Below are 19,252 nucleotides of genomic sequence, written 5' to 3'. Positions count from 1 at the left end.
ACTCTCCCGATTTGTTCACGAACTCCCCCGATTTGTCCTCACAAAGACCACTCTAATATCCCAATCTGTTTCAAGGTCGCGATGTCTGCCGCCCCCATCCCCAGCTGGGTGATGATGGAGCGCTTCGTGTTCCGCAGGGACGACGACGAGACTTTCCCGAACTATGACAAGGCACCCACCATCAGGGCGTCCGGCGCCACCTCGTGGAACGCCCCGTTCCGCATCGCCATCTGTCTTGAGAAACCGCCGCTCATCTCCCGCCTGTACGCGCAGTTTCCTGGCTTTCCAGATCCCAAGAAACAGACAGCGTGTTTGTTTGGAGGGAGTTGCCAATGGGGAATGGGAGTTTAAGGTCTATGGGAGTTAAATTCCTTTGATTGGCTCAGGTAAATGGTAGTTAGGATGGGAAGAGGAAGGGGAATTAAGAGGTCCAACTCCCTTCAATCTCTTCCCTGGGAGGACCAGGTAATTAAGCGTGGGAGTGGGAATTGACGTAAAATGAAAAAACTGTTCGCTCACGTCCTGTTGTTCAACGGCTGATGAAGCGCTCACTTTTCTAATCCAAACTCGCGTATCGTCAACAATTCCCAGTCCTGTAACTCAATGTAGAATTCCCACCGATAATTACTACCACACACCAAACATGGGAATGGGACTAATAATCTACTTCCCAAATCTAATCTCTTCACAAATTCCCCCTCGTAAACTCCCACGCCCAATCCCTCAAGCTGCCAAACACGCTGAGAGGCCCTTAGCCATCATGGCTTCCCACCAGCATCTCTTTATGTTTAGGGTTGCCGCCTGTACCAAGGAACTAGGGGGTGTGGTGGTGCAAGACTTCTTCATCTACAACGCCAACAATCCTTCCTCGCTGAAAGCGCTACCCGCTTGTACCGAGCCATACCCAGATTATTCCCGCGCTGATTGCCGCTTACCTCGTCCACCTTCTGGCCAGAAGGTGGAGCGGCGCCTGCTGGCCCTTGAATCTATGGGCCTCTTGTGCGGTGAAGGCGAAGGGTTCGCGGTGGCAGAGTTGAATGTCTACCCCAGCCGCCGCAAGGTCTACGCTGACATATGCATGCTGCACGCTAGTACATCAGCTAGCCCTGGACTTGAGGAAAAATGGAATTCCATCCGTGTACCAATCCTCGGTGTTGAAGACCACGATGATGTCTCGCAACTTTGTTATTGGCAGACCAACACGGTTATTCCTTTCGATCATTTTCTATGCTGGATCGACTATTACAGAGGCATCCTCCTCTGTGATGTGTTTGGAGTCCCCAATCCTACCGTGTCCTTCCTCCGTTTTCCGCTGAACAAGTTCCCTTCTACTCACAATCGCAGCAACACATCCAGTTGGGTGTACCGTGGTGCTTCCGTTGTCGACGCAGGCCGTACACTAAAGTTCATCGATATCGCCCGCAACGATGGCATTGGTTACGGGCCACTCAAGCCTGGTGCTGGCTTCATTGTCAGCTGCCACACTCTCTCGTCATGCAAGTCGGCGTGGAAGAAGGAGTACGAGGTCAGAAATGAAGACCTATGGGCACTCAACACTCCTGAGTGCCTTCCTCGTGACATCCTTATGTTCCCTCAAGTGCACATTGACAACCCAAATATAGTGCAATTCATTGTTATAAGCGAGTTCAAATGGGCACTCAAGAAAATGCGAGTGGTGGCCATTGACATGAAAACCATGACTGTGGATTCATTCTCCAAGTATATCGATGGAAAGGAGGACAAGGACGTTGAAATACAGGCTTCCTTTGGGCCAATGTTGAGGTCATCACCCAGAGTGAAAAATGAGGAGGTTCAGAAGGCTGTAAGTTCACTGAACTTCTGTCATATATACTCACATTAAAAGTTCCCACATACCAATTATTAACAGGAAGTGCATTTCTTACAGGCTTCTGCTTTGAAGGCCGACCACAGCCGTGCTACCCCTCGATCTATTAGACCGTTACATATAGAGTTGTAAATGCTTCTCTTCTTCAATCCAGAAGTTGTATGGTTTGTGAACCTTATTCATAGTGGTGTCTCTGCACGGCCCGAAAATTTGTCGCCGATGACCGCTGATAGCTCCAACAGCTGCTTGGACTCACCGCGCTTATTATTTGGGCAACGCTAGGCGCCGGCGCACCGGCCCAAATTTGGTCCGGTCACACCCCGCACGTCGGATCCCTCCCCGTCCAGCCGTTGGATCTAATCCCCTCTTCGTCCCCTACCTCTCGATCCTGCGTCTGTTTCTTTCTTCTGTTTCCAAAAATCACAACGACGCGCAGCGTACCGCCCCTGGCTGCTGCAGCGCCCCGCTAGACTGCTCGGGTAGTCTCTGCTCACTTCCTCACCGGTGACATTGAGGGGCCCGTCTCATGGACAGTTGCAGTTTTTCCCCCAATTTCTCATGAACGATTGAGAAAAAGTATGGTGGTAGCAAAAAAACTCGCCGCTCGTACCAAAAATTGATGACGATTGCAGCAGAAATGACCTCGCCAATTTCTCAGTTCTCACAAGCAATGAAGGAAAAGATGGTGGTAGCAAAAAAAACTTTGCCAATTGTAGCAAAAATTGATGAAGATAGCAGCAAAACAGACCCACAATTTCTCATGTACCATGAAGAACAAGATGGTGGCCGGTTCCAGCATTGGTGCGTGCTAGTTGCAGCCTTTTCTGTCGAGCGTCGCCGGTGCCAGCAGCCGCGGCAGCTGGTTCCAGCACCCGCGGTGGCCGGTTCCAGCAACGGTGCATGCTGGTTGCAGCATCCTGCGACGCCGGTTACAGCACCAGAACCACTTCAAAACCCCGCCGTGGTTTGAGCATCTTGGTGATCGAACGCCGAAGCTCCCGGCCACCATGACCGCAGTGTTCGGTAGCCGCTGTTGGAGCATGCGGGACTGCGGTCCTTCCTCCGTCTCGTGTGCCCAGCCAGCCTTGTGGCAGCTCATGGCAGATCCCATGGCGGAGGCGTTGGGAGGCAACAGAAAGTGCACTGGAGCGCCAAGACATCGGAGAACAGGGGCGGCCGGAGGCGCGCATGAGCTTGAGGTGGGTATGGCGGAGCGCATGCGTGGATGTAGAGAGGGATGAGGCTGGGTCAACGCTTGGGGAAAATAAAGTGTGGATGTACTTGCTCGAAGGAAGAGATAAGTTGAGGATAGAGCGGTGCGTGCTTGAGGTAGACGGCTCCTCGTGCGTGCGATGGATCGAACGCCTCGCACGTGACCGGCTTAAAGTTCGCCGGTCTGCCGGCCACAAGCGTTTTCCTTATTATTTTGGTGGTATCCAGCCACCGGTCAATCACAATCATGGGCAGGATATTTCCAAATCAAATGAGCTATTCCTTGGCAGTTTTCAATCTCCATTAATGCTGATCCAATACCAGTCTTTTTCAGGGCCCAAAAAGGATTGTTGGGATGATATACAACACTGTTTATACTATTTCATATTGGATCAACGGCATTACGGTTATTTTTGTTAGAGTTTAATTAACATGTGTTAATTATGGGGTAAATGTCCCTTTGTAACTGCCATCTCTCCCGAATGGACGCCTCTTCATCGCATCCCTTCTACTTGTATAAATGCCTACAATCATCTAATGAAAGAGACAGAGGATTCACTTATCACGCACTTTGCTCTGCCAAGAGCGAGAAGGCCAACCAACTCGCTGGCCGTGGTGCTTGCCCTTGCCGAGGCCACCCTCGCTCCAGCGCTGCCGTCCGCGCCGCTCCGCTGGAGACGCCATCCAGGGCGCTCAGCACACCTCTGGACGTGGCCTTTACGCCGACGCTCGCGCTCCCGTGGGGCTTCCTGGCTCATGGCCGGCCCCATGCCGCCGCGCCCACAACCGGAGTCGCATGCGCGCCTGCATACGGGGCTCCGCCCCCACCCGCTCCTCCACCGGCGGAATGGCTTGCGCCGCTGCCGCTGACGCCCGCCCTTGTTGTCCCGTTCGCGCTCGGCCGTGCGCCGCGCCGCACCGCACCCTAGGCCACGACCTCTGCGTCGTCCGGCCGCGCCGGCTCTCACAGCCGTCGGCCCCGGTGAGATACTCGGCCTCGGGACGGCTTCAAGCCCACGCGGGCTCTTTCCGGCCCTGACGCCGCTTCTCCCTGTGTGTCTCCCTCCGTCATGGTTGCTCCAAGCTCCCTCAGGAACGACAGCCGCGGCGGCTCAAAGCTGCCTGCGGCGGAGGCGTCGGTGCGTGGCGCGGCTTCACTTGCCCGCCCATAGCGCCAGGCTTCATGCGCGCGTGACGCGGCCCTGGCCAGTATGCCAAAGCGGCGGCGATGGTAATGGTGTTTTCTCCCCGTTGGAACCGCACGTGAGAAACACTAACCTTATCTCTTTGCTAGTTTGTATTAAGATCCTTGTATTTACAGGAATTTGCAAAACAGGCTAAAACACTGGTCCAGGCTAACTGTATTATTTACTAGTACTTGCCTGTCTTAGACCCTGTTAATTACTGTATTTTTTGTTGAATTTTAAAATTCCAGAAATATGTGTACGTTGATACTTGACATGTTCAATGTGTTTACCACATTTTATTTTTATTGAACATGTTTTTGCAATTGAGATCATCTTCTCTCGCATATCAAACTTGCAAATTTTTGAATATTTCTCCCTTAGCTTATTTGGAATCACAAGGTAATGAGTTGGGATCTACTGCTCATTTGCAAACTGTCCTCTCTTACTGTGAGGTCTATGCTTCGTCAATCTCGACAAGCGATTACCTTCAACGCGTATTCCTTATATTTAAATTGTAGCATACACAAGATAATGGCCATGCAGCCGATTACTATGAGATCTAAATGATATTCAATGTGTTATGTTCACACAATTGAAGTTGAGAATCAATTCAAGTTTTCACTTGAACATCAAGTTTACAACATCATTACTATTCATTACAATAGTAGTGTATTTCTGTTGAGTATGATGTATTCCGGAATGCATGTATCTCCATGTTTGCTACATGTTAAGATTAATACGTCTATTTACAATTGAGATTTTCAATTTCTTGCAAATACATATGCAAAATTCAAGGTGGCATCCTTATCAATTTGAGATTAACACTAATGATTTCAAGCCACGTTCTTGAAATCTATTAATTTTGCAACATTAAGATGTATTTATACTACACAATCTGTAATATAAATAAATTACCCGTTTTCACCGGGGATAATATGTTCTATGTGTTTACCACATTAACATTCTTCATGAACATGTCACATCGATCGAGATTGATTTCTCCCGCACAATAAACTTGTAAATTTTTGACAATAACATCTTCCTCATTATATTAGGAAAACACAAGGTAATGAGTTCGATCTACTACACATGTGCAGACTATCTCTATTACTGTGAGATCTGTATGATCTTCAATATGTTATGTTCCCACAATTGAGGTTGAGCATTTTCAAGTTATACACTTGAGGCAAATTTTTGCATTCTTATTACAACACTATGATGATTTTTAATTTACTTCTTGTAAATTAATTATCTCTTGCTTGCCCCTACAAATAATCGATGGCTAACAGTTTGAGGCACTTGTCCTCAATGGCCACAACTTACTTAAGCGGTTCATGGACATCAATATCAGTTTTGCATCCCATGGGATAGCGCGCCACGCCACCGGGATGCAAAGGACCTCAAGGGCAATGGTTTGAAACTCACTTCAAACCCTCAACCTGACCATCAAGCTGTCACGAGACCCTATGACCATGGAGAGCATGATGGTTGAATATGCATCAACCGACATGTTTGGAGACTATACATTTAGTCCCTTAGTCTCTATAGTGATCTATTTACTTATGTCCATTGATGTTCTAATAAGAACATGATTATTATTGTCATCATATATTGTATATCACAATATATTGTATCAGCACTTTCATGCAAATTCATTTGTATGTATTCTATATATCCGACAGTGATTTTCTTGAGAATCTTCATGTCTATATATAGATTTCTACGGGGGTCAATGCGATGAAAAATGATATGTGCCTTGTGGACATATGCACCACAAACGCTATACTCAGGGAAGTCCAATGTTTCCACTCTCATTGAGAGAAAGGAGATATTTTAAAATCGCTGGACGCGATGAGATTTGTTGGCTCAACTCGGGTCATATTTACTATCCCTGTGGGTACTCGAGTAACGTCGAGATGCTTTATTGCTTCCCAAGTTTAACTCGTACCCTACTAAGCTATAGAGATATTCGTCAAAATGGTTTCCATAGCGAAACTTATGCTGACAAGAAAGAGAAGTACATTCTCTTTACCATATGCAACGGATATGGCAAGCACATTCTCTATGTATCATCTGAATTGTACTACACATACTACAAGGATTAATTATAATCCTAATAATCTCTGCTTAGTTTGGCATCCGTCATAGTTACCGCCTTAGTTTCGCGTCCGCTCGACGCGGCCCCTCCATAGGACACAACTCCTCGCACTATATATATACTTTCGTCATCATCAATAAAGAAAGGAGTTCGAGATTACTGTTCATCATTGATTCTCTCTCGACCTCAATCTTCACACGTTATCAACACGCTCAACCATGAGTAATTCGACTCTAGCGCTGAGAATCGAAATAACAGAGGAAGGAGGAGAAGAACAAGCAGCGGACGACGGACGACGGTGGACCATCGGCAAGTCGTCGACCCCTAAGGTCTGCACAGCAAGGTGATCCCAAAGCCGGCGTCGCTACGGCGAACTGCGACGCCATCTTCATCCTCGTGGTGGTGGCCATTGAGGCTGCCCTCCCATCTCCACCACCACAATGTTGTCGCCGCACTCGCGGTGGCCAGTCCTACACGAACCTCCACAACGCTCGTTGCCTCGATGTTGGCCATGCTCGCGGTGTCGCACGGCTTGCATCCTTGCGGTGTGCTGACACTCGCGACCGCGGCCTCCCGGCGTGGTGGTGCTCCTTGCGGCGCATCAGCGACTGAGTGATGCGACCCACCCGGAAGCGGCCGACGGGGATCTTCCCTCACCGGTGCGGCCGCCAGCCCGAGGCAGCGGCCCAACAACTCCGCAGACGCGCAGTGCTGCTTCCTGCTGTGGCCGACTCCAGGCGACCACGACCCCCGAGCGCCCTCTGGCTCGGCTCCAAGCGCTGGGCGGCGAACGTCGTCGCCGTTGGCGCCGCTGCTCCCTGCGAAAACGGCGCCCTCAGCGGCCGCCGGCTCTGAGCGACTCCCGTCCCAGCACGAAGCGGTTCCTGCTGCATGAACAGTGGTGCAGCTGCGTGCGCACGATGGAGCAGCGATGTCTGTCGGCGGTGGCCCTTCGGCGTGGTGGAATGGTCTTGTCTGGCCCGGGGCATCAGGCAATGCCATACGTCGCGGCGAGGCGGCACAGTCCCTAGCCCGGCCGAAAGAGCCCCGACGACAGACAACGGGAGCACGCCATAGCGGCCGTGCGGGCGTTGTCCCAGTAGCGGTTGTGGGAGAAATCCCTTTCAGGAACCGCTCGGGAGAGATGGAGGATGAAAGGACATGCGGTGCCCCCATGTGTGGTTTTGGTAATTGATGACATTCTCTATGGACTAATGGTTGCATTGAGTTATATTTGAAGGATTTGTCCATAGGCATTTCTTGAAGTCCATGTGTTGGTTTCAAGGAGTTTATGTGTTGACCAAGGTGCTATTAAGGAATTAGCCAAAGATTGGTCATGTGAGTGTTGAGCTTATTGCAAGCATGTCTTGAAGAAGAAGATTGTGTGATCATTCATGTTTACCTTCAAGACATCATCCAAACTAAGAGAGTTGGAAAGATTCAAGGTTGATCAAGACTAAGTCAAGAGTGAATCAAGTTGATCAACTCACAAAGCGTAAAAGATGTACCGAGAGGGATCAAGTGATCCCATGGTATGGTAAGCATTGTCCATTGCACTTTGTGTACTAACCCATGGTCTATGTGAGAGTTCTATGTGGGGTTAGGTACATGTCCATGGGCTTGCGTCAAGAGGAAGATATCATACAACCCATGGAAAGGATGACATCAAGTAGTGATCGTCATCAAGATTGTCGTGTGCAAGTTCAAGTGCAGCATCACGAAGAGATCAAGTGCTTGAAGCTTGCCATCCATTGTGGTGTCAATGGACTTGTGAAGATGTGCTGAAGAGTGGCTCACCCATAGTGGAGTATGGGGGAGCAATCATCTAGTCTCCATCGACCCAACGCAATCAAGAAAGGTGGTCCATCTTGAGGAGGACAAGATCGTCATCATCTAGCTCAAGTGGATCATGTGCAAGGCAAAGGTTTGCCCTTGATAGTTTTTCTATTTTACCAGTCTCATGGTGATAGTTGGGAGACCGGGTTATAGGATCGATAGCTGTACTATCAAGGGGGGCTCTCAAGTGAGTAGCTTGATCGCATCGTTCGTCGAGAGCTCAAACCATTGCATCCTTGCATCATGTTTCTTGGTTCTTGTTTGGTTATCTTTGTGAGTCTTAGAGCTTATGGTCATCTTGATGACAAGCTTGAGTTCATCGAAAACGGAGTTTGCATGCGTCTTCTATGATGTTTTCGGTGTTGGAGGTTTTACCGGTCTTATCCGAGGAAGGGTTCTCACCATTTTATTTTGGGCCTTTTCTCATTTGCTTCTTATTGATTTTTCTATCAAGATTGTGTTAGCCCTTGTCTCTAGCTTTCCAACAAACTTGGTTTCGTTGAATTCGGAGTCCGTTTGCAGAAGTTGTGTCAATTTTGGTGTTCTGAAAAGGCTGCAGCGGTACTACCGCGGACAGGAGCAGAAGTAATTTTTTACTACCGCTCCTGGGAGCGGTACTACCGCTTGGAGCAGTACTACCGCGGCTACCTCCGTGGCTACTTCTGCTCGGGACCAAAAACTCGTGTTTCCTTTCTCGTTGGGCTGTTTTGACCGTGCTAAGCGGTAGTACCGCTCCTCCAAGCGGTAGTACCGCTTGTGCATGACCTGAGCACATAACGGTTGGATTCGGGAGGTCCTATAAAAGGGGGCCTTCTTCCCCAATGAACCTTATCCTTTGACCTCGTGTTCTTCCCTCATTGTTGACCTTCTTCGAGCTTGCTAACTCTCAATCCCTCCATGGATTCTTGCTAGTTAGGGAAAAGAGAGAGGAGATCTAGATCCACATTTCCACCAATCACTTTCTCCTCTATGTGAGGGGAACCCCTTGGATCTAGTTCTTGGAGTTCTTGGTGTTCTCCTTCTTGTTCTTCCTCTCATTTTCCTCCCTAGCATTAGTTGCTTCGGTGGGATTTGAGAGAGAAGGACTTGGGCACTCCGTGTGCCCTTGCCATTGCATTTGGTGCATCAGTTTGAGTTCTTCACGGTGATATGTGGAAGTTACAAGTTGAGAAGCTTTTTACTCTTGGGTGCTTGGTACCCTTGAGCTTGTTCCTCTTGGGTGCTTGGGCGCCCTAGACGGTTGGTGGTGTTCGGAGCTCAATCATTGTGGTGTAAAGCTCCGGGCAAGCGTCGGGGTCTCCAATTAGGTTGTGGAGATCGCCCCGAGCAATTTGACGGGTACTGGTGACCGCCCCCAAGGGTTGCCAAAGTGTACGGGTTCGGTGACCGCCCCCAAGGGTTGCCATTTGTACGGGTTCGGTGACCGCCCTCAAGGGTCCCTTAGTGGAATCACGACATCTTTCATTGTGCGAGGGAGTGAGGAGATTACGGTGGCCCTAGTGGCTTCTTGGGGAGCATTGTGCCTCCACACCGCTCCAAACGGAGATTAGCATCCGCAAGGGTGTGAACTTCGGAATACATCATCGTCTCCACGTGCCTCGGTTATCTCTTACCCGAGCCCTTTACTTATGCACTTTACTTTGTGATAGCCATATTGTTTCTTGTCATATATCTTGCTATCACCTAAGTAGTTTTTCTTGCTTAGCATAAGTTGTTGGTGCACATAGGTGAGCCTAGTTGTTGTAGGTTTTGTGCTTGACAAATTAACCGCTAGGTTTATTCCGCATTTGTTCAAGCCTCAACCGTAATTATTTTAAAGCGCCTATTCACCCCCCTCTAGGCGACATCCACGATCTTTCAGAGGATAGGGAACCTTATCCTTTGCCATGTTTTGATAAGGTCCCTAATGTTTCACGATTTGCAGAATCAACCAAAACCAGTTTCTAGGGAGATTTTGCATTTGAAACTGAAGCTTGCTCTGACTACTATTGCTATTTATTAGCATTTGTCATGTTTAGGCCAGATTTGCATTTAAATTATTTATGTTGAATATAAAATTCTAGAGATAGATGGCTGTTAATGTTTGACATGTTCAATTTGTTTGCTAATTTAGCTTCCGAGAACATGTTTTATCGGGTCAACAACATTGTTTTGCGATTGAAGACTAAATTTTCTCGCATAACAATATTGATTTGCGATTGAGAAAAAAGTTTTTCTCTCGCAAAACAATCTCATAGTGATTGAGATTAATATTCTCTCGCAAAATATTAATTCACCCTGCTGAATTATCTTGCAACTTGATACAACATCATCTCATTTAATTTGAGGTCTATACAATTCAAGTTTTTCACTTGAAAATCAAGTTTGCAACATCATTACTATTCATTATAATAGTGGTGTATTTCTGTTGAGTATGATGTATTCCGGAATGTATGTATCTCCATGTTCGCTACATGTCGAGATTAATACGTCTATTTGCAATTGAGATTTTCAATTTCTTGCAAATATATATGCAAAATTCAAGGTGTCATCCTTAGCAATTTGAGATTCAACTAATGATTTCAACCTTCTTGAAATCTATTAATTTGCAACATTAAGATGTATTTATATTACACAATCTGTAATATAAATAAATTACCGGTTTTTTACCGGGGATGATATGTTCTATGTGTTTACCACATTGACATTCTTCATGAACATGTCACAGCGGTCGAGATTGATTTCTCCCGCACAACAAACTTGTAAATTTTTAACAATGAAATCTCCCTCATTATATTAGGAAAACACAAAGTAATGAGTTGGATCTACTGCCCATGTGCGGACTATCTCTATTACTGTGAGATCTGTATGATCTTCAATGTGTTATGTTCCCACAATTGAGGTTGGGCATTTTCAAGTTATACACTTGAGTCAAAATTTTGCACTCTTATTACAAAACCATGATGGTTTTTAGTTTACTTCTTGTAAATTAATTATCTCTGGCTTGCCCCTATAAGTAATCGATGGCTAACAATTTGCGGCACTTGCCCTCAATGGCCACAACCTACTTAAGCGGGTTATGGACATCAAGATCAGTCTTGCATCCCATGGGATAGCGCGTGCAATCCAAGCCACGCCACCGGGACGCAAATGACCTCAAGGGTAATGGTTTGAAACTCGCTTCAAACCCTCAACCTGACACCATCAAGCTGCCACAAGACCCTATGAGCATGGAGAGCATGATGGTTGAATATGCATCAACCGACATGTTTGGAGATTATACATTTAGTCCCTTAGTCTCCTTAGTGATCTATTTATTTATGTCCATTTATGATGTTCTAATAAGAACATGATTATTGTTGTCATCATATATTGTATATCACAATATATTGTATCAGCACTTCGGTACAAATTTATTTGTATGTATTCTATATATTCGACAGCGATTTTCTTGAGAATCTTCATGTCTATATATAGATTTCTACGGGAGTCAATCCGACGAAAAATGATATGTGCCTTGTGGACATATGCACCACAAACTCTATACTTACGGAAGTCCAATGTTTTCACTCATTGAGACAAAGTAGATATTTTAAAATCGCTAGACGCGATGAGGTATTTGTTGGCTCAACTCGAGTCATATTTACTATCCCTGTGGGTACTCGAGTAACGTCGAGATTCTTCATTGCTTCCCAAGTTTAACTCGTACCCTACTAAGCTATAGAGATATTCGTCAAAATGGTTTCCATAGCGAAACTTATGCTGACAAGAAAGAGAAATACATTCTCTTTACCATATGCAACGGATATGGCAACACATTCTCTATGTATCATCTGGACTGTACTACACATACTACAAAACTCGTAGCAGATGTTGCGTCCAAGATAGTTTTCCAAAATGTCTTGTACATGAAAAACTTGGCATACTCGCCTTGGTCATCGAGACATTGGGTTGAAACCGAAACTATCAGCAATTCTAATAGTTTATGATTAGTATGATGCTAAATTCTAACACCATTTGAATTTTATGTGCACTACAAGTGACACAGAGAAGCTAATTTTAAGGCTCGCACACCTTAAAGTCTATGCTGAACCACTCAGACTCCTTGAATGCATCAAGTTGAGGTAAGTGGCTCTTCCCATCCATTGACTAGACTATTCAGGTATTCCATGGTTCTAAAAGACATATCTCCATGATGGTCTTAAGTGTGTGCTTTATTCACACGAAACCATTGGCTCATTATCCTGACATCGATTTCAAGCAAATCAAATGTATAGCATTGCAGAATTCTCCTTGAGTGCCTTCTTTATGGCCCTCAGATTGAAGTTTAGAAATTTGTCCTAAGGTCTAGACTCAAAATGGTTAGGTAGAATCCTATCCAAAGAGTTAAGCTCATTGCATTATCTTTACTTTGGAATTGCAACTTGCCAACTTTACATTGGAGTCATGCAGTTTTACACGCTCATGACAGAACTGCATAATATTATTCCCCTCTATCTTTGATATGTGGATATCTACCAAGTATTTCTTATCTGCGGTAATTCGGTTGCATACCGATATCACCACCCGACATACATCATTGGACCCTCAACATATAGTTGAGATCTATGTGAGGAATAACTGTATTTCCTCAATAACTCAAGCCCCTCGCATGGGGACTTATTCAAGGCCAGTATGCTAATTCAATGAGGAACATTTCTAGGCATTAGGGGGAGATTTCAAGTACCATAAAGAATGCCAGGAAATTAGTGGAATGTTCAACACATTTCTGCCTCAAATCCACATACTCAAAGAATCTGAACCATGCGTTCATTGCAACATATTGCAAATAACCTGCCAGATTCATTTACTGACTATAAAGGTGTCATACAATCCTACAATCCTGAAAAATATGTTGGAAAGAGTGGAGGTACCAACTAAAACACCTCAACTCCCTGTTCAAAGCAACAGGGGGAGAAGTACGGCAATAGTACATCAGGATTCAGCTCCTCGCGAGTAAGGATATCAAGGCCTGTGAATCAGTAAATGCAAGTCAACTTCACATTGACAGACACATGATGGGTAGTATACACCCAGTGGACGGGAAACCTCCACCAACCTAGGTCATAGTGCACAAAATGACTGGGACATCGGAATACCCGACTCAATCACATTGGGAAATCGCGAGCAGTCACTATGGGTAACGATATTTCCATCAACTATATATTGATATATAGATTTTGGAGAAACATATAACCGGAAGTCTACAATTGTCGACATACATTTCTCAACTAGATTGAAAAAACCTTTCAAGTGATTCAGATCCAAAGACCATGGCCATGGCAAAGTGTGAACAATACTCGGACTGAACTCAAGCAAAGGGTATAATCTAGGTAGAAATAATCTTGCTCAATAATGAGAAGGTATTCATAAGCAATACCTACACCAGTTTTCTTCTGGAAACAGAATTGAGAACAAAGAGGTGGTGAAACAAAGAGCAAGTATTGTAACACAAGGGTTCACGCAGATACCCAACTATTCTCCAAAGGTGGAATCTCTTTCCGATAACTTATATCATTGGCAGTACAAAATCATCTATCTCTGCAGCTGATAGATGAAGTGATTACATATTCATGTGGATCACTAGATTCACACATATATGATTGATTCCCGATGGAATCTCAATTTGAATCGAAATACAAAATGCAACATACATTGTGTAAAATCAGTAAGTCACCACCTTAATATTGTCGGTACATATGGTACAACTGACGTAGTGAGATCCTTATACACAAGGATTACTCCTACAATGATGATTATCCATGTTTGTGTGTCTGCAATGAAGACACATGTAATCATCTAAATGACAGAGTTTAATATGAAGGATTTGGGTAAACCAAAATACCGCTCGTTACTACAACTTGAGCACCTTCATTCATACATTATGGTATACTATATTGTCTATATCCAAAATATGTTGCAGAAATTCATTGTGGACAAATCTTATCCATCCATAGAGAAAGGTCTATTTAGACCAAGAGATGATGGAAATGAGATATTGGGACTCGACGTTCCATAATGCCATTGGATCCACCAAACATAATTGGTTGGTACTCAAGAATATCTTTTGATATCTTCAAGGCATCAAACATCTTGTCCTGGTTTTTTTAGTTTCACAGAAATGTGAACACTGATATCATTGGATACATCAATCAGATCCCCACTATGTCAAATCGTAGACAAGCTTAGTGTTCCTACTAGGTGTGGTAGCCCTCTCATGAAGAGTCTTCAAACAGACCTCATGGCTACATCCACCAACCATTATCTCAAAGCTAATGTTGCTTGTGTTGCCTGGATGCAAACAGGTTACTAACAAGCAATATCTTTATATTGCATATCTTGCAAGTCAAATCGTGTAACTGATTTGTTCACCAAGTCTCTACCAACTTTTACATTCTAGAAACATGTTCATGGAATTAGTATGTGACGACTTTGGAATTTGCAAGAATCAGGGGGAGTATCTTCCTAAATTGTTCCTGTTCAATGCATCATATTATACTCCTTTTCCCTTCATGAGTTTACTATATGGGTTCTCATAAAGGTTTTTAATGAGGAATATCAACATGAGATCATATGTCATACTTTCAGTTTTCCCCACCGGGTTTTTTAGGAAAGTATATACGACATATTTATTGTCCTCTTGATTCTATGAGTTTTCTTGTATTGAGTTGGAAGAGACAATAACCATTATATGTTGCATAATTTTCTCCTCATTTTTCCCACTGGGGTTGAAGGATTTTTGGCAACATATCAAACACCTATCTCCTCACATTTTTTCCACAGGGTTTTTCGAGGAGACTTTCTCAAGTTGAAGATGATGAACATTCTTAAAGATATACATACTTGGAGGAGTCTTTATCAAGATGATGGAGCATTCACAAAAACAAGCATATATTAGGGGGGAGTGTTAAGGATTAATTATAATCCTAATAATCTCTGCTTAGTTTGGCAACCGTCATAGTTACCGCCTTAGTTTCGCGTCCGCTCGACGCGGCCCCTCCATAGGACATGACTCCTCGCACTGTATATATACTTTCGTCATCATCAATAAAGAAAGGAGTTCAAGATTACTGTTCATCATTGATTCTTCTCGATCTCAATCTTCACAGTTTCCACTCTCATTGAGAGAAAGGAGATATTTTAAAATCTCTAGACGCGACGAGATTTGTTGGCTCAACTCGGGTCATATTTACTATCCCTGGGGGTACTCGAGTAACGTCGAGATGCTTCATTGCTTCCCATGTTTAACTCATACCCTACTAAGCTATAGAGATATTCGTCAAAATGGTTCCATAGCAAAACTTATGCTGACAAGAAAGAGAAATACATTCTCTTTACCATATGCAATGAATATGGCAAGCACATTCTCTATGTATCATCTGGATTTTATTACACATACTACAAAACCCGTAGCACATGTTGCGCCCAAGATAGTTTTCCAAAATGTCTTGTACATGAAAAACTTGGCATACTCGCCTTGGTCATCGAGACATTGGGTTGAAACCGAAACTATCAGCAATTCTGATAGTTTATGATTATTATGACGCTAAATTCTAACACAATTTGGATTTTATGTGCACTACAAGTGACACAGGGAAGCTATGTTTAAGGCTCGCTCACCTTAAAGTCTACGTTGAACCACTCAGACTCCTTGAATGCATCAAGTTGAGGTAAGTGGCTCTTCCTATCCATTGACTAGACTATTTAGGTATTCCATGGTTCTAAAAGACATATCTACATGATGGTCTTAAGTGTGTGCTTTATTCACACGAAACCATTGGCTCATTATCCTGACATCGATTTCAAGCAAATCGAATGGATAACATTGCAGAATTCTCCTTGAGTGCCTTCTCTATGGCCCTTGGATTGAGTTTAGCAATTTGTCCTAAGGTTTAGACTCAAAATGGTTTGGTAGAATCGTATCCAAAGAGTTAAGCTCATTGCATTATCTTTACTTTGGAATTGCAACTTGTCAACTTTATGTTGGAGTCATGCAGTTTTACACGCTCATGACAGAACTGCATAATATTATTCCTCTCTATCTTTGATATGTGGATATCTAGCAAGTATTTCCTATCTGCGGTAATTCGGTTATACACCGATTCACCACCCTGGCATACATCATTGGCCCCTCAACATATATGTGGGATCTATGTGAGGAATAAATGTATTTTCGTCAATACCTCAAGCCCCTCTCATGGGGAGTTATTCTAGGCTAGTATGCTGATACATCGAGGAATTTTTCCAGACATTAGGGGTAGAATTCAAGTACCATAAAGAATGCCAGGAAATTAGTGGAATGTTCTACACATTTCTGCCTCAAATCCATGTACTCAAAGATCTGAACCACATGTTCAGAAGATTTGCAACACATTGCAAATAACCTGTCAGATTCATTTACTAACTATAAAGGTGTCACACAATCCTACAATCCTGCAAAAGTACGCCTGAAAGAGTGGAGGTACCAACAAAATCCACTCCTCTCCCCGTTCAAAGCAACAGGGGGAGATGTATGGCAGAAGTACATCAGGATTCAGCTTCTCGCAAGTAAGGATATCAAGGCCTGTGAATTAGTAAATGCAAGTCAACTTCACGTTGACAGACACCTAATGGGTAGTATACACCCAGTGGACGGGAAACCTCCACCAACCCAGGTCATAGTGCACACAATGACCGAGACATCAGAATATCCGACTCAATCGCATTAGGAAATCACGAGAAGTCAACATGGATAATGATATTTTCCATCAACTATATATTGATATATAGATTCTGGAGAATCATATAACCGAAAGTCTACAATTGTCGACATACATTTCTCAACTAGATTGCAAAAACGTTTCAAATGATTCAGATCCAAAGACCATGGCCATGGCAAAGTGTGAACAACACTCGGACTGAACTCAAGTAAAGGGTATAATCTAGGTAGAAATGATCTTGCTCAATAATGGGAAGGTATGCATAAGCAATACCTACACCAGCTTTCTTCTGGAAAAGAATTGAGAATAACGAGGTGGTGAAACAAAGATCAAGTATTGTAGCACAAGGGTTCACACAGATACCCAACTATTCTCCAGAGGTGGAATCTCATTCTGATAACTTATATCATTGGCAGTACAAAATCATCTATCTCTGCAGTTGATAGATGTAGTGATTACATATCAATGTGAATCACTAGATTCAGACATATATGATTGATTCCTGATGGAATCTCAATTCTGAATCGAAATACAAAAAGCAACATACATTGTGTAAATTCAGTAAGTCGCCATACGGGTTATTATTGTCAGTACATATGGTACAACTGACATAGTGAGATCCTTATACACAAGGATTACTCCTACAATGATGATTATCCATGTTTGTGTGTCTGCAATGGCGACACATGTAATCATCTAAATGACGGAGTTTAAAATGAAGGATTTGGGTAAACCGAAATACCGCTCGTTACTACAAATTGAGCACCTTCATTCATACATTATGGTATACTAGTAGAATGCCCGTGCGTTGCCACGGGCCTTTTTATTTATTTATTTTTTGATTAAATATGTATACTTGCATTGTTGTATAAAACTTGTGCATTTTTGGCCCCTTTCAATGACATTGGCTTGGGACACTTGTTGATATATTCTTTTTGAACGTCTACATAGTCGGTTTCCATCTTTATCATAATATGCAAAAATAAACATATATAAAAATACACCCTTTGTATTATCATGTGTAGAATGTATACAAAAGAAGAAGAATTATTCGCATGCATCTTTCCTAATTGTCTAAAACTCGATTAGTTTTGAGTCTGGTCCAACATAATTACGTTAGTAACTTTATCAGTCAACATTTTCAAAGCATCATCCGAAGCCATCGGGTTTTCACCGATCTATAAAGGTAAACATATATTAAAAAGATAAAATAAGCTCATATATGATGCAAACATATGGCCGTTTTTAGTTAGAATGAGTGGCATCATGCTTTTTAGTAGAACGAGTTGCATCCCAATTTTGATAACATGTAGGCTTACCTGTAAATTACTTATTGGTAATTATTCTTAAAAAATTACTTGTTAGGATTTGTGATAATTTTCATTATGTAAAAAAAGTAAGTGATATTCTCTCATAGCAAACAGTCTATTTTCCCTAAAAAACAAATAACCTATCTTATCTTTTTAAAAGCAATTCACTCTCTCACCGCATGACACAACGCTCACACTCACATCTCATCCCCACCGACCCTGCCCTCCGCGCCACTGCTTCTCACTGTCAACTTTCCTCGATGCCATGGCATTCAGCATGCATCTTGCTCTCACTGCGCCCCCCCCCTCCCATGATGTCCATGGGCCCCTCCCGTATTAACAAAAATAAATGAGACGGTAATACAAAAGGTGATGTCCTTGTTCGCTGGTCTTGATGAAACGATAGGAGATGATGTATAGACTGCCCTAATAGTAGAGCATGCTGAATAAAGAAATACATCTAACCGACGTGGTAGTACTATCGTTGCTACGAGCTACCATACATATAAATGAATCAAACAAATGATTAAATTTGTCTCCAAGGTCGAAGCTCATTTCTTCCTCGTACGTCTGGGCATGTTTAGACATCAAACGGGCACTCAACAGGCTCCCGAAAGCTCAACCGTCTGACAGTTCAAGCTCCCCAAATCCAGACCATATGTGGACGAGAAATATTGTTGTCCAAACTATTCACCATGTGATCTCAAACACGTGGGCCTAACACAAAAACCCCACTCGATGACACACACTTCCCTTTTCCTGCCACCGGATGACGCCCACCTCACCTTCGACATAGTGCCCTATGTTCTTTACCCTTTAAAACCAGATGACGCCCACCTCACCTTCACCATGGCGCCCTATGTTCTTCGCCCCGCCAACTGCCCCACTCTCAGCCATGATCCCCTCCCCCTCCCCCGTGTTTGTGCTGATCCACCACCGTCATAAGGGGGAGGAGGTGTACGCTGACCGTGACGCCCCCCGAGCCGAAAAGGCAGATCTAATGTCTCTTGACCGTGACGCCCCCCGAGCCAAGAAGGCAGATCTAA

The 19,252-nt window shown here is 44.0% G+C and overlaps 1 protein-coding gene across 1 annotated transcript; it reads left to right on the top strand.

Moving 5' to 3' along the window:
* Nucleotides 1–749: 749 nt before the first annotated feature.
* LOC119326064 lies at nucleotides 750–1,978 on the top strand. Its single transcript, XM_037599767.1, has 2 exons — nucleotides 750–1,822; nucleotides 1,907–1,978. Exons 1-2 carry the CDS (start codon nucleotides 761–763, stop codon nucleotides 1,976–1,978), a joined length of 1,134 nt encoding a protein of 377 aa, XP_037455664.1. The 5' UTR covers nucleotides 750–760.
* Nucleotides 1,979–19,252: the final 17,274 nt, after the last annotated feature.

This window comes from Triticum dicoccoides, chromosome 6B, assembly GCF_002162155.2.
Source record: "Triticum dicoccoides isolate Atlit2015 ecotype Zavitan chromosome 6B, WEW_v2.0, whole genome shotgun sequence".
NCBI lineage: Eukaryota > Viridiplantae > Streptophyta > Magnoliopsida > Poales > Poaceae > Triticum > Triticum dicoccoides.
Note: the sequence above shows the minus strand (reverse complement) of the source record. Positions and strands in the feature narration are given on the sequence as shown.